General features: G+C 43.1%; 1 protein-coding gene across 1 annotated transcript; it reads left to right on the top strand.

Annotated features, from left to right (window-relative positions):
* Positions 1-332: 332 nt before the first annotated feature.
* Positions 333-4,049, top strand: LOC117872472 (C-C chemokine receptor type 8-like). The gene is made up of 2 exons (XM_034760954.1): positions 333-609; positions 2,492-4,049. The coding sequence occupies exon 2, from the start codon at positions 2,501-2,503 to the stop codon at positions 3,545-3,547; it is 1,047 nt and encodes a 348-aa protein (XP_034616845.1). The 5' UTR covers positions 333-609; positions 2,492-2,500; the 3' UTR covers positions 3,548-4,049.
* Positions 4,050-15,649: the final 11,600 nt, after the last annotated feature.

Below are 15,649 nucleotides of genomic sequence, written 5' to 3'. Positions count from 1 at the left end.
CTAACAGACAGGTGCGTAAAAACAGTTCTTGGCTAGATCTAGCATGTCGGCTGATATCAGTTACAAGATAGAAACCAAATATATTTTTTGGAAATTACATGCCCGGTCTTCAACTGCTCTAAATTGGTATAATTCCATTGACTTCACCAGAGCTACACCAATTTACACCTGCAGTACATTGGCACTACTTGTCCCTGGCATAGGTTTTAGGGGTTTTTAGTTTCTATTATGGAGGTGGCCACAGTGGTTTGGTTTTTTGCTAAAGGCAAGAGAGTCAATTGCGCAACCCTTGCACACACTGGAGAGCACCTCCTCACATGCATAGACCTATTCACTTCAGAAAGTGTGAGGTTGATACCTTCTCACAGAAACTATTTATAAAACCTTTCATGTTCACCTTTTCCTGTTTACTCATCTGTCTTATACTATCTCTTGAACTAACAGGTTTGCCTCCATACTTATTCTGTAGCTGTTGGGAGTCTATATATCACAAACGCTCATCAGTCTCCACCACCAAGGGAAAAGACCATTTGGACACATCTGTGATCAAGGGAGGAAGACGACACAGTAGAACAGGTACCAAACCAAGTCCTGCCTCCTTAGTCAAAGGTAAAATCCATCTATATTAAATATACTGTCATCTTAACTGTAGTTAACTAACTATAGTTAACAAGAGGGAGGCACACCTTGAGAGATACTTGTCTCTAGATCATCTAGACAGCAATGCTTTTTCTACTTGATTGTTAGGCCAACTGAGGTGGAGAAGGGAGAAGAGATCCTCCATGGAAAACAGTGAATTTTCGAAGTCATAAAGATGAGATGAGGGTATCAGCAGCATAACAATAGCCTAAACTTCAGAGATGCTGAGCGCCTGCATCTCCTATTCATTTCAGTAAAATTGCTCTTGGATTATATGGGTGTAAATTAGATAATATTCAGATGAATTATATGTATATATTATTTCACATGGCATATTTATTCTACATAAGTCTATTGCTTTATAAATATTAAACAATTATAGAATGATACGTTAATTATGTTGGAATTATAGCAGAGACTAAGGTTAGACAACATAGAAGACCAGTGCATTTGTCATTTTTTATTATTTCTAACTAAAGATCTTGGCATGAAAATAGATCTTTATTTTTTGGAAAGAGATTCTCTGTACATAACATGCTGATTGACTGTTATGGGACGCCACATGAAAGGTTTAGTATTTGGCTGAGGAATGACGGCATCAGAGGGACTAGATAGTAAATTACAGTCCTGATTTCCCGTCCCCTCCCTCCTGACCTGGCACAAAGGGGACTCTCCCTTACCAGATCTTCCCACTTTGGTGCAGCCCCATTCCAATGGTGAAAGAGCTTGTGCAGAGGTAGAGGGAATTTGCCAGGTTAATAGGGACAACCCCCACTTCCCCAACAGGACAGTGTAGGTTTCTGTAACAAAATCCTCATGGAGATCTGCTTCCTCTGAGTCCCCTCCTAAATATTCCCCACCCACCCACTCAAAAGTGGATGATCTATGTCAAAAATAATAATGATGCCTAGCTCTTCTTATCCACGTATTTCAAAGTTCTGGATGAACCTTCAAGCAACAAAGAATCTGTTTTTCAAGATTATGGCAAGACAAATGCAAATGTTTTACGAATTAGAAAAAAAATTCTTACTAAATTGATTGCTTTTCATAGTTTTTCCTGATGTGTCAGGTCCTCCTTAAAGGGAAGGTGTACAGCACATTCTGCAAATCCGACACCTTTACGTTGTCTCAAGTTGAAGTACCCAAAAACTGATCACCAAAAATTACTAGTCACTTCTGAAAATCCTGGCAATAATATTGTTAAATTGTACTCACTGGAATGCGTCATACATTACGGAGAGAGAAACCACCAAAATTGGTTTTGATTTTCAAAACTAAAAAACTGAGCTAAGACAAAAGACTGCAGCTCAGCTTGGGTAAAAATTGTTAGGTAGAGATATAATGCCAACAGGTGGTTTGTCCAATCAAAATTCTGACTTTTATGAGGCTATATATCTTCTCAGTAAAATGCTCTTTATTATAATACATGGAGACCTGGATTCTGCTATGCTTAGGGCTGGCTTCCACACAATGTTTGTACCAGTATAACTATGTCACTTAGTGGTGCATTTTTTTTAAAACCAATAGAGTTATTCTGATCTAACCCCTAGGGCTGTTGTTGCAGTGATAGTGTAAAGGTGCATATTCTACTGATATAGCATATTTTCCTTCTTGTATGGGAGTAAGCTAATAACTGCATTAATACTGAGGGCGGGGGAGGTTCGCACTGCTTTATCTAACCAGTTTACTTAAAACGGTATAATTGTGTTTCGACAAGCCTTTACACTGATCAGTACCTTACTCCTCAAGCAGACACATTGATTTCATTCAGCATGAGTAACAATGGCAAAATGCAGTCTTCTGCAACCCTTCTATACCCATAATCAATTAATTATCTCTTTTTTGTGCACAGGTCTTCAAGATGACTCTTACAAGCCCTTTCCCAAACACCACAGAATATAACTATGTGTATGATGAAGGTACCTCTCCTTGCAGTGAAGGCAATGGTTTCAGCAGGTTCAAATCACTGTTTCTTCCAATAGTTTACTGCCTTGTGTTTGTCTTCTGCCTAGTAGGAAATGCCTTGGTCATATGTGTACTCTTGACCAGGAAGAAAGTCACCACCATGACTGATGTATGCTTGCTCAACCTTGCAATCTCTGACCTGCTCTTTGTTGTCCCCCTCCCATTTCAAGCTCACTATGCTTCAGAAGAATGGATTTTCGGAAATGCAGTGTGTAAAATGATGGCAGGAATTTATTACATAGGCTTTTACAGTAGCATTTTCTTTATAACCCTCATGAGCATAGACAGGTACATAGCAGTCGTTCATGCTGTCTATGCTATGAGAGTTCGGACAGCCACTTGTGGCATAATGATAAGCTTACTCCTGTGGATGACGGCTGGTCTGGTTGCCATACCACATATGGCGTTTAACCAAGAAGTGAAAATTGAACAGTCTCGCGAGTGTGTCCCCAAATATCCTCCAGGCCAAGAGACCTGGCGATTTTTCATTCAGTTTGAAGTCAACATCTTGGGCCTTTTGATCCCGCTCAGCATCCTCATTTACTGCTACTCCCACATCCTGAAAAATCTGAAGAGCTGCAAAAACCGGAACAAGATCAAAGCCATCAAGCTGATTTTCATCATCGTGGTCGTCTTTTTTCTTTTCTGGGCTCCCTTCAACATTGTGCTTTTTCTAGACTCTCTGCAGAACTTGCACGTCATCAACGACTGCGAGACGAGCCAAAGGCTTGCACTGGCCCTGCAGCTGACCGAATCAATCTCCTTCATCCACTGCTGCCTGAACCCCGTGATCTATGCTTTTGCTGGCGAGATGTTTAAAGCTCACCTTAAAAAAATGTTCCAAACCTGCAGTCGTCGCATTTCTAGTAGCAATTCAGCCAATCATTCTCACTCCTGGCCCACTCAAGTATTAGGCTATTCTGATAGTGACAGAGTTCTGTAAGCTTTCCCACTCCCTGCCCAGACATACATTCTAACTGCGTTCATTTAAATACAGCAATTGCCCTATAAATCGTACTAGCATTGACTTAGCCCAGTGTCCTACCTCCACTGTTTATTTTTTAGGGACAGAGGAAAGTTGGTCCTGGATTTTGACTTCCACTCCTTCAAAACTTGCAGAAATTCCTCCAAACACATGGAGTGAAAAAAATCCATCTACCCACATACAGAGATCCTATCTAGAAACCCACACATGAACAGAGCATGTCATCACCAACATGATCTGACACCTTTGTGGACAATGGAAGCCTGCAGTGATGGGTTGTAGCCCACGAAAGCTTATGCTCTAATAAATTTGTTAGTCTCTAAGGTGCCACAAGTACTCCTGTTCTTTTTATAGAATTGCAGGACTCTTAATGTAAATATTTCCATAATAGTATGCATTGCACATGCTCAGTGCCCCTTCTTCCTCGTAGTATTTTTCTGTATTAAATGTGTATTTTTCTTGAATAAAGCAAAATGGCATCTTTGTATAACTGACTTCCTGACAGTTTCTATAGTATAAAAATCTGGGGGAGCTTTACGTAGACAAGCATTAAAACACAAACTGGGCTGGAGGGAGAGGACATCTATTGAATTCTGACTTAATTTTAAATGTGTATGATGGCTTCTTTTAAAGTTTCCTAGCAAAACATTCCCTCCTGATTGGCTGCTTTTTTTCTTGATGATAATTATTCAGTGTAATCATTGTGTAATAATTTTCAGAGACTATAGTTAACCAACAAGAATATATATATTTTTATTGCTATTTAGCTTAGAAGTCAAATGAATCATTGCACATTTCACTGGCTGGCTGTGCACAGAAATCAGCTACAGTTTTTCAATATATGGCCTGACTCACCCTTCAGTTACTCCAGTTTGACACAGATGTAACTCTCAGTTTCAATGCCATTATGACTGCATAACACTGAAGACAGACACAAGTGAATCACATTCTTGTATGGAAACCTCTGAGGGCAGAATTTTTTCTTATATGTTAGTTTGGTGCATAACCTTTCTAAAATGTAGAATGCTCTGCTGCCCTGTGTATTGGCCAAATCCAACACCCACTGAAGTCAGGGGGAGTCTTCCCCATGACTTTGATGGGCACTGGATTAGACCTTATGACTCCTGTATGTCCCCCCACACCCTGGCAATATATGTTATGATCATTCCTGAAGACAAACTAAATTGACGTACGATGCACTGGAATCTTACATCAAAATAAGACCTCTCAAATTCCCTTTTAGGCAAGTCTTTTCTCAAAACTCCAATAATAATTCAAGGAAAGAAAACTACATTTATGTTCAATTGAGGTTGCTATAAGCAAATTTTGAAAGAACAACAAAATCTAGAAAATATACAGGTGAGGAATTGTCAAATAATTGACTGTGTCAAGAAATAGTCTAATCTTTTTCAGCAACTCTACCTTTCATTTTTAAAATATCATTACAATTACTGTAATGTTACTAATTAATGACCTGAAATATATTTCTAACTTTAATTCTGACTTCTTGTTGTCATTTCTCATGTCTTTACAAAGAGCAGAAATATATTGTGATTTAATTACAGTACTTCCATTTCTCCAAAGACTTTACGTAGTTAGAAATTGTGAAGCACTCCATTTACATATTCATATTTTCCACTCTATTCTCCACATTTAGTTAGAGTTAAGGTTGGAAATATATATTGTATATGCTCCTCAGATGGACTACATCTCTCATGATACACCTCAATCATATGACTCCCATGATGTATGGCCTCCCTCAAACATTTTAGGTTTTGAACAAAATGTTATGGTTTCAAGTTTTTCTTCAAAAACTTGAAGTTGTCTGTGGAAAGTTGTGATAAAAATTAATTTTTCTTCACTTTTGTGAAAGTTTTCTTATGGGTGAAAAAAAGTCAATACATTTTCTGACCAGCTGTTCTGGAAACACTTCCTCGGAGGGTAACACAAGTATTTATTAATCGGCTGTACAGTACTGGGGTTCCAGTATCTGGGTTTCTCTCTCTGGCTCTGGGAGAGATATGTGGTTTGCAATTGTTAGAGATACAAAACAGGCTTAGTCACAATGATAGGCAGTGTGGTGCAGTGGCTAAGACAAGGCTTTGTCATAGTAGAAAGCTAGGTTCTGGGCCTACAATGACCTTGTAATAAGCTCTTTGTTCCAAAAATAGGTGTGGTGGAGGTTGACTAGAAGATGTTCTGTAACTATTTTCTAGATAAGTGTTCATAGCCTTACTCAAAAATAAGGGTAGTGAATTGCATAGGAATTTAACACAGCACTTATAGGTGAGATTTAAATGGCTAGTCTTTTCTCTCATCGCTCAGAGAGCTTTCATATTTATAAAATTTCCCTGCATATAGTGAGTGACAGCACATTTTTCTTTATACCATCAATTTGTAATTGGGCAGCTTCAGACTGGCAAACAAGTTTGTTGTTACCACTTTAAAAAGTACCTTTCTTTAAAAGCTATGCACTTCCCTAAAAAAGAATTCTAGGAATCTCTGTTATGGGAACAATGATACATGAAATGTTTTACCATAGCTGAAATTTTATTTTTCTGCTAGATGAGCACAAAGAAAAGACACTCCCCAGGGGGAAAAAGTTGCCCACTATCTATTTTTCAGCAGCTTATTATAAACTTTCCAGAATTTCACATTGTACAATAAATACACCTATCTGTAATTAGCCAAAGATTACAATCAAACATTTATTTTACTAGAACACATGCAAAGACTCCCGATATTCTCCATTTTTTCCACTATCAAAATGAAATTCTTTAATGGGACCATAATCATGGTGCAGCTACCACTGCACCATAATACTCAATTTGATTTTTCTCAGTGTTAGACTTGGAGTTTCTCCATGGACAAAGCGAGGGCCAAGCTGCTGATCTGTTACTGAAATAGTGGGTGTGGATAATGGAGAGCAGAATATGTCCTGGTAGATACACAGAATCCTGAACACAGAAGGGAAGGAATGTTTTCTAGCCTCAGTACAGTGGTTCACTGCAGGGATGCTGTGTTTGAAGCTCTAGTATTTAAGAATCCAGAGACAAGGTAGAAAAAAACCCCACGTCATTAAGTGCTTAATTCAACTGCATGTGCAAGGGAATCTGGGACTTCTGCTCAGCAAACTCTTCAACTAGATATAGAGTAGAACACTCAAGCAATGAATCACAATTTAAGGTCAACAACGTTAATTAACTGAGGATTCCCCGAGGGCAGGGGATACTTTCCAGGAGCGTTGAATCTGACAAAATAATCTTTTTATGGGTGTTGAATACACTAGACTTGAACAGCATTGACAAGACAAGGGCAGAAAAAGTTCCGTCCCAATTTCAGGTTCTTACAAGTCTGTAACTAAGGGAAACAAGACCTGCATAGCATGAGGGTGCTGAGGCCATTGAGGCATGTGGTTAATTCAGGCTCCTCTTCCTCGCTTTTTTTCTTTTATTGTGTTGAGCTTCTTTACCACTGTGTGGTCAAGGCTGTATAATAATTAATTCTTTATATCTCCTGAAGACTGCGCCTTGCAAATGAGCATGTCAATGCACTTGCCAAACATTAATTAGCAAAATCTCACAAGAAGAGGAGAAATAGATCCATTTTACCGATGAATAAACTGACTTGCTCCAGGTCATAGAGAATGTATGATTACAGGAGGAAAGGGGAGAATACAAGCAGCCATTCCCCCTAGATTGCACTGACCACCAGAGTTGACAAGACATGCAGGAAAAATATATTGCATTCTCTCATTCACATGCACTTTTAGCAGTGGTCAGTGGCAGAGGTGGGACTTAAACTCAGAAGTCTGAATTTCCAGCCCTCTACGATAACCAGTAGAGGTTATCACAGAGATACTGCAGCCACCAGCCAGATACATTTAGCATATGAAAAGGAATTCAAATTGTCAGCTCCAAAAGAAAAAAGTCATTTCTATCTGGTACATTAAAAGAAATAGTTCCAGTAGCTCATACAACGAGCTGAACTGATCAGGGCAGAAATGTTGCCCTCTACTCTCTTAGCTTTAGAAATTTCTCTAGGCCTCCCCAAGTGTTTTTCCAAAACATTTTTTTCCTGCTTCGTTGTTTTAATTCTTCCTGGAACAGCCAGCATTAACTTGGTTGGCTGTTGCACCTCTCAGGATACATTTATATTTCTCTTCTCTCCACTTTTCATTTTTGTACATTTCCGTTTCTGTTTCTTGATATTTCTGTGCTTCACTTCGTGCCCAGAGTCTAACGGTCTTTGTTTCAGATTTAGCTACAGTAAGGAGCATACGAGCCTTTAAGAAAAGAGAGGTGTTTCATTAACAGACAATGAAAATGCAAACATACCAGTTGTGAAGGATTGCTGACCCCTTTGAGCAGTGGAGGGAATGGGGACAAAAGATGATTGGCCCCACATCGGCCTCTTTTTTGTGAAATGCCCCCTCTCCAGTGTTCATTGAAAGATTTATTTCCTTGGACATGGGGCCAAGATTTTCAGGAGAGAAAAGAGATGTGACAGAGTGGAATCCCACTTCTGTCTCTTTTCAAGTGACCTTTTTCTAGTAGAACACCTCATGTGATGTATTTACAGTCTTCCTTTCCACCACTTTTATAGACTGCACAGCTCCTGAGGCACTCACACAAACAAGAAGCACCTCCCACTCTTTTCCTCCCTCTAATGGTGTGGGACTCACCCCTGCGGCGCCTCCTGCTGGTCATCTCCGGGAATTAGCTCTTTTCCAGCCTGGGCACCCTCTGTAGGCTGGTGTCCCGCTTGTAGCTAGCCCTCGTGTCCCTCCCGGACCCCGGTGCCCCTTTACCTGGGGCTTCCCCTGGCAATACCCCCCACCAGTCTCTATGGATCTCCCCTCTCTGGAAAACCCCCAACCCTCTAATCCCCACCTTGCCTCAGTCTGGGCTACTGCCAGTCATCACCAAGCCCCCGCTCCCTGGGGAGTTACCAGCCTGGAGCTCCCCTGCTCCTCTGGCTCTCCCCCCCACCCTGCTTCACTCCCAGTACTCTTTCTGCAGGCAGCCAGGCCCTGCTTTCTCCCAGCCTGGAGAGAGACTTCTCTTGGGCCTCTGGCTCACAGCCTTTTTATACAGGCCAGCTGTGGCCTGATTGGGGCGTGGCCCAGCTGCAGCCGCTTCTCCAATAAGCCCAGCTTCCCCCCCACTCCTCCCACCACAGCCCTCTCCCCGGGCTGTTTTAAGCCCTTCAGGGCAGGAGCGGGGTAACCACCCGCTACACTTCCCTTTTGTGCTTTCTTCCTGTCGAATAGTTTTTAAACTAAGGCCCAGGGCTGTCCCTAGGTGGGTGCGGGGCCCAGGGGCCCCAGCCTGCTCTGCTCCCCTGGCTCCCAGCCGCGCCACCGGTGAGTGCTGAGGGGCGGTTCTCCCCTGCCCCCCAACTAGGCTAGGGCTGGGTCCCTCCACTTCCCACAGGAAGTGGCCAGCCCCCCAAAGCCCACACAGCCCCCCAAAATGGCTAGGGATGGCCCTGGCGAGGAGATTGTCTATGTCCTAGTAAGGAGGAGAGGATGGAAGACGATAAAATATGGGTAGGGTCTGATGAGAAACAGTCAAATGAAAAAACATCCCATTCAATTACATCACATAATGGCAGACAGCTAAAAAGTGATAATTTTTAAGTGCTTATATACAAATGCTAGAAGTCTAAATAATAAGTTGGGTGAACTAGAGTGCCTCGTATTAAATTAGGATATTGATATAATAGGCATCACAGAAAGCTGGTGGAATGAGGATAATCAATGGGACACAGTAATACAGGGTACAAAATATATCGGAAGGACAGAAAAGGTTGAGCTAGAGGGGGAGTGACACTATATGGGAAAGAAAGCGTAAAATCAAATGAAGTAAAAATCTTAAATGAACCAAACTGTATCATAGAATCTCTATGAAGAACAATTCCATGCTTCAATAATAGGAATATAGCAGTAGGGATATACTACTGGCCACCTGACCAGGATGGTAATAGTGATTGTGAAATGCTCAGGGAGATTAGAGAGGCTATAAAAATGAAAAACTCAGTAATAATGGGGGATTTCAACTCTCCCCATATTGACTGGGTACATGTCATCTCAGGATGGGATGCAGAGATAAAGTTTCTTGACACCTTAAATGACTGCTTCTTGGAGCAGCTGGTCCTGGAACCCACAAGAGGGGAGGGAATTTTTGGTTTAGTCCTAAGTGGAGCATAGGATCTGGTCCAAGAGGTGAATATAGCTGAACCACTTCTCATAAAACCCCATCTCATAAAAGATATACTGGCATTGGAAAAGGTTCAGAAAAGGGCAACAAAAATGATTAGGGGTATGGAACAGCTTAATAAGGTTGGGACTTTTCAGCTTGAAAAAGAGACGACTAAGGCCTGGTCTACACTATGAGTTTAGGTCAAATTTAGCAGCGTTAGATCAATTTAACCCTGCACCCGTCCACATGACGAAGCCATTTTTGTCGACTTAAAGGGCTCCTAAAATCAACTTCTGTATTCCTCCCTGACGAGGGGATTAGCACTGAAATTGACCCTGCTGGGTCGAATTTGGGATAGTGCGGACACAATTCGACGGTATTGGCCTCAGCGAGCTATCCCAGAGTGCTCCATTGTGACTGCTCTGGACTGCACTCTCAACTCAGATGCACTGGCCAGGTAGACAGGAAAAGGCCCGCGAACTTTTTAATTTAATTTCCTGTTTGGCCAGCGTGGTGAGCTGATCAGCACAGGTGACCATGCACAGGTGACCAGGGAGTCCCAGCACAGGTGACCAGGGAGTCCCAGAATCACAAAAGAGCTCCAGCATGGACTGAATGGCAGGTACTGGATCTAATCGCTGTATGGGAAGACAAATCCATGCTATCAGAATTCCGTTCCAAAAGACAAAATATTTGAAAAAATCTCCAAGGGCATGAAGGACAGAGGCTACAACAGGGACCCACAGCAGTTCGCGTGAAACTTAAGAAGCTCAGGCAAGCCTACCAAAGAACCAGAGAGGAAAATGGCCACTCCAGGTCAGAGCCCCAGACATGCCGCTTCTATGATGAGCTGCATGCCATGCTAGGGGGTGCCCCTACAACTACCCCACCCCTGTGCGTGGACTCCATCAATGAATTCTCATGCAACAGGGATGCAGATTTTGGGGATGAGGAGGAGGAGGAGGTTGAAGATAATGCACAGCAAGCAAACAGAGAAACCGTTTTCCCTGACAGCCAGGAACTGTTTTTCACCCTGGATCTAGTACCCTCCCAACCCAGCCAAGGTGGGCTCCCAGACCTTGAAGGTGGAGAAGGGACCTCTGGTGAGTGTACCTTTGTAAATATAATACATGGATTAAAAGCAAGCGTGTTTAATGATTAATTTGCCCTGAAGACTTGGGATGCATTGGTGGCCAGTACAGCTACTGGAAAAGTCTGTTAACATGTATGGGGATGGAGTGGAAATCCTCCAGGGACATCTCAATGAAGCTCTCCTGCACTCCCAAAGCCTTTGCAAAAGGTTTCTGGGGAGGGCAGCCTTATTCCAGCCTCAAAGGTAGGACACTTTACCACACCAGGCCAGTAGCACATAGTCTGGAATCATTGCATAACAAAGCATGGCAGCGTATGGTCCCGGTGTTTGCTGGCATTCAAGCAACATCTGTTCTTTATCTCTCTGTGTTATCCTCAGGAGAGTGATATCATTCATGGTCCCCTGGTTGAAATAGGGTCATTTTATTAAGGGGACATTCAGAGGTGCCCGTTCCTGCTGGGCTGTTTGCCTGTGGCTGAACAGAAATCATCCCCGCTGTTAGCCACGCGGTGGGGAGAGGGGTGAAGCGATCATCCCAGAGAATTGGGTGTGTGGGGGGTGGTTTAGTTGGGTTTGTGCTGCACGTTAACCCGAAGGCTGAAGCCCCTCCTTTTAAATGGCCAACCCATTTGTAAATGGCCAACCCAATGGGTGCTTGCTATGGGAAATGAGAGCGCTGCTGTTTGAAACCATCTCCACATGTTATGAAGGTTAAAGAAGCCAAAAGACTGTGGCTTACCATGTCTGTCTGCAAGCCGAATTCTGTTGCCTGCCGGCCCTGTGTCTGTGATCTCTCACACCAAACTGGCAGGCCCTCGATATAAGAGGCAAAATGCGACCTTGTAAAGAAAGCACACATTCTATGTAATGTTAACAGCTTGGTTCACCTTGAAAGAGTCTACCCATTGTTCTCTAAAATGTGTCTCTTTAAATATTACTCTTCCTTTTTTTCCTCCTGCAGCTGCAAATGTTTCAACACTCCCCGTATCATCTCCATCCCAGGGGCTAGCGAAGATTAGAAGGTGAAAAAAACGCACTCTCGACAAAATGTTCTCTGAGCTCATGCAGTCCTCCCACACTGAAAGAGCCAGCAGAATGCCTGGAGGCAGACACTGTCAGAGTGCACAAAAACACAAAATAAACGTGAGGACAGGTGGCGGGAGCAAAAGGAGAGATGGCGGGATCAAGATGATCAGTGGCGTCAGTGTGATAAGAGGAGGCAGGAAGCAATGCTTAGGCTACTGGAGGATCAAACTGATATTCTCCAACGTATTGTTGAGGTGCAGGAAAGGCAGCAGGATCACCTGTCTGTGCTTGTTTCCTGGGCCCAGAATCGGCGTTCCACGGCATGAACCTGCCCCATTAGCACCATGATGTCCAAATTGCCAGGGTCTGTGCTTTGAGAGAACTCTGTGTCCATGTCCTCATCATTCTTGTCACCACACTGCTGTCACCTCCTCGCCTGCTTTTGAAGTTTCTGGTGCTGCATATACTTCAGGATAATGCCGCGTGGTGTTTACAGTGCTCATAACTGCCGCGATGATCTGAGCGGGCTCCATGCTGAGCTAGATGACCCTTTGGTCTGACCCAGTATGGCCATTCTTATGCCTTTTGTACCCTCTGGGCTAATGAGTTAATTAGCCTTTTAACTTCTCCAGCCCATCCCAGTCTATCAACTGGGCGCAATTCCCATATTCAGGTGTGCTGCAGGGCAGCTAACTGGAGTTGCAGTGGTCAGAGTGCTGTGTTGTGCAGCACTGTGTCACAAATGGGTTTGGGTGCCTCCGTTCTGTCATGTCCAAAAGCAAGGGGCTGAATTTTCAGAAAGAGGGTGCACAGTACTTGCTGAAGTCATGCCCCTTTACAGGTGTGTCAGATTGGCATTTTCCCCCTCCCCCACCACACACACACACTCTAGTCATGTTTGAAAATCTTGACTTAGAGAAATAGGGCCAGAGCCTCTAGTTACAAATCAGTCTCAGAGACAGCCTAACCAACCACATGAAGATTTCCCCTGCATAGGGTGACTCTCAAGTGGGGTGGTGGAGAACTGCCATAGTAACTCCCATGCCAACCGCTTCCCAGCTGCTTGTGCACGGGATTTCATGCAGAATACAGCTCCACACACGTCCTTAGACGCTAATTCACTCCAGGAACCAGCCAGGCAACCCCAGGACTTGGGAAATGAGAAGGGATTGAGGCAATCCTTTGCATCCCCCACTTCCTGCTTAACTATAGTTTAGCATATGGCTGGGATCTCCAATGGATTCAAACACACACTCTTAGTTCTTTGTTCCTTTTATAAAAATGTTTCTGTCCCTGGTCTGACTGCAAAAAGGGAGAATACAAGCAGCCTTTCCCCCTCCCTTGCACTGATCACCAGAATGGATAGGACATGCAATGGGAAATATGCTGCACCCTCCCAGACGTGCACATTCAGCAGAGCTGTCAGCAGCACTGTGCCTCCTCATTAACTGCACAACTTGAGTCTTAATGTTATAGGCAAGTAGGATTTTTTTTATTGTTCTTTGTTTGTTTGTTTAATGCTATTGCTGATTGTAGCTGACAAGTGCAGGAGCTAGGAAGATCCTAAGAAGCTGAAAAGATTTTGCCCCTCTCTGCACTCAGACATCTAGAATTGCCAATACCTCTCCAACCTTTTCCACAAGCATAAAATTCACCTAAGAACAAAACAAGAGGTAGCTCAGAGGCCACTTCATGATTTTTGTAATGCCCATGACACAAGAAAGGGTGTCAAAGAATTTTGCAATACACCTTATCATTAGATTTGATGTTATTACAGAATTGCTGGTATCAATTAAATTTCACTGGCTGAGATGTTGTCATTTCAAAGTACCACCACAGAAGGGCTCAGCTAATGTTTGCCCTCACCCTAGTTCACTTTCATTTCCTAACTCTGCTTGTAGTAATGCAAATGGGTTTGCTTGTGCCCAACTTGTATGGTCCAATCCTGCACCATTGAAGTCAATAGTAATTTTGTCATTATTTTCAGTGGGAGCAGGAGCAGGGAGGCAGTACTGAGTAGTTCAGGCTCTTTGCTCTTTCATAATCTGATCCTGCACCACTAAAGACAATGAAAGTTTTGCCCTGGGAGACAGGATTGGGCCCTCAGTACTTGTATTCTCTGTTCAGCCTGCCAGAGTCTGAACAGAGTGTTTCTTATTATTCTTATAATTACTGAAACTTCTTATAATTAGTACTTCTTATAATTAGTGACACTTTCCAAACTAGCACTAAGTTGTATCTGAATCAGTATGAACTTTCCATCCTTTGATCTTCATCTACCATTTTTCAGAATACTTCATTTTTATTTTCCATGTTCCTCTGCACTTCTGCATTCTGGCTGGGATCAGGTTATCACAAGCCTGTTCATATTCCAGCCCAAGATCTTCAGGTAAGGTACAGAGAAACAATTAAGCTGGTGTGTACTCAACCACATTGAAAAAAGTTCAGACCTTTTTGGGGGGATAATTATAAAACTGCAGAGCAGAACAAAGGGGATGAATGGGGGAACAAGGTTCTAGCCCCTCATCTCTGAATTGACTGGCGAAGCAATATTCTGCTTACAGACTCTGAAAAGTTTCACTCTACTCTGTCAGTGCCAAGTTGACAGTTTTTACTATATCACTCAGAAGTTACTGCTTTTGTCATATCCCATTCAGCATCAGAACTGCCCCAGAAATCTTCCAAAGAAAAATTAACAAGACACTGCATACTATGTTGCTACACATATTTTACCAGGACAATACTGACCAGCAAATAATGAGGTTTCAAATGATACCTTACAAGACATGCCTTGTATAAAATTACTACAATAGCATGGAGGGTGAAGGACATAAATTCACACCGTGTAGAGGTTAAGCAGAGGAGTTTATTACACACAGCACTGGCGGAGTGTCACTTTGCTTATTAGGCTTAGAGACACTGTTAATTAATTGATTACAATGGAATATATGGATTTTTTATGGGCGGGGGAAAGTGATGGCGTAGGCAGTTCCACACCCTGGGATAAGTTTTGCAGCAAGACAAGATAGCACATTAGCCAATGGTTAACAGGTTATATAATATTTTTGCCCATGGTCTTAAGTTAGCAAGTTAACATTTAATTAATACTTTGATAAAATGTTATTAGTATAAAATATATATGTTGAATTTTGATTTGGGGTTTATAGGAATGGAGCAACTCCTTTGATTGTTCAACAGGTACATTTTTAGGGGTTAAGCAAAGAAACAGTGAAAGTATATGGCAATAAAGATTGTTTTCTGTGTGTCTTAAGGCAAGGCATTGGTCCCTGGGAAGGGGAGGTGGAAGGATGCCATATCTTATACTGACATGTGCTAACTTTTTATAAACTCAAGGTTGGATCTGTGGGATGAACATTTTTCTACAGAAGAAACGAACACAATAGGAACAGGGATTTTTTGTTTAATTTGCAATTCTGAATAAGCAGGGCCGGCTCTGGCTTTTTTGCTGCCCTAGGCAAAAAAGCCACTCCCCCACCCCACCCTGAGCGCGGCAGGGGAGGGCGCCAAGCCCGGCTGTGGGCCCGCTCTCCCCGGCGGCCAGAGCGCCGGGAGCAGGGCGGCGAGCCCGGCCAGGGCTCTCCGCTCTCCCCAGCGGCCAGAGTGCCAAGAGCACGGCGGAGAGCCCCCGGCGGCCAGAGTGTTGGGGGGAGGGCGAAGAGCCCAACTGGGGCTCTCCGCTCTCCCCAGCGGCCAGAGTGCCAAGAGCACGGCGGAGAG

Source organism: Trachemys scripta, chromosome 2 (genome assembly GCF_013100865.1).
Source record: "Trachemys scripta elegans isolate TJP31775 chromosome 2, CAS_Tse_1.0, whole genome shotgun sequence".
In the NCBI taxonomy this organism is placed as follows: Eukaryota; Metazoa; Chordata; order Testudines; family Emydidae; genus Trachemys; species Trachemys scripta.
This window is presented reverse-complemented; position numbering and strand designations above follow the sequence as displayed.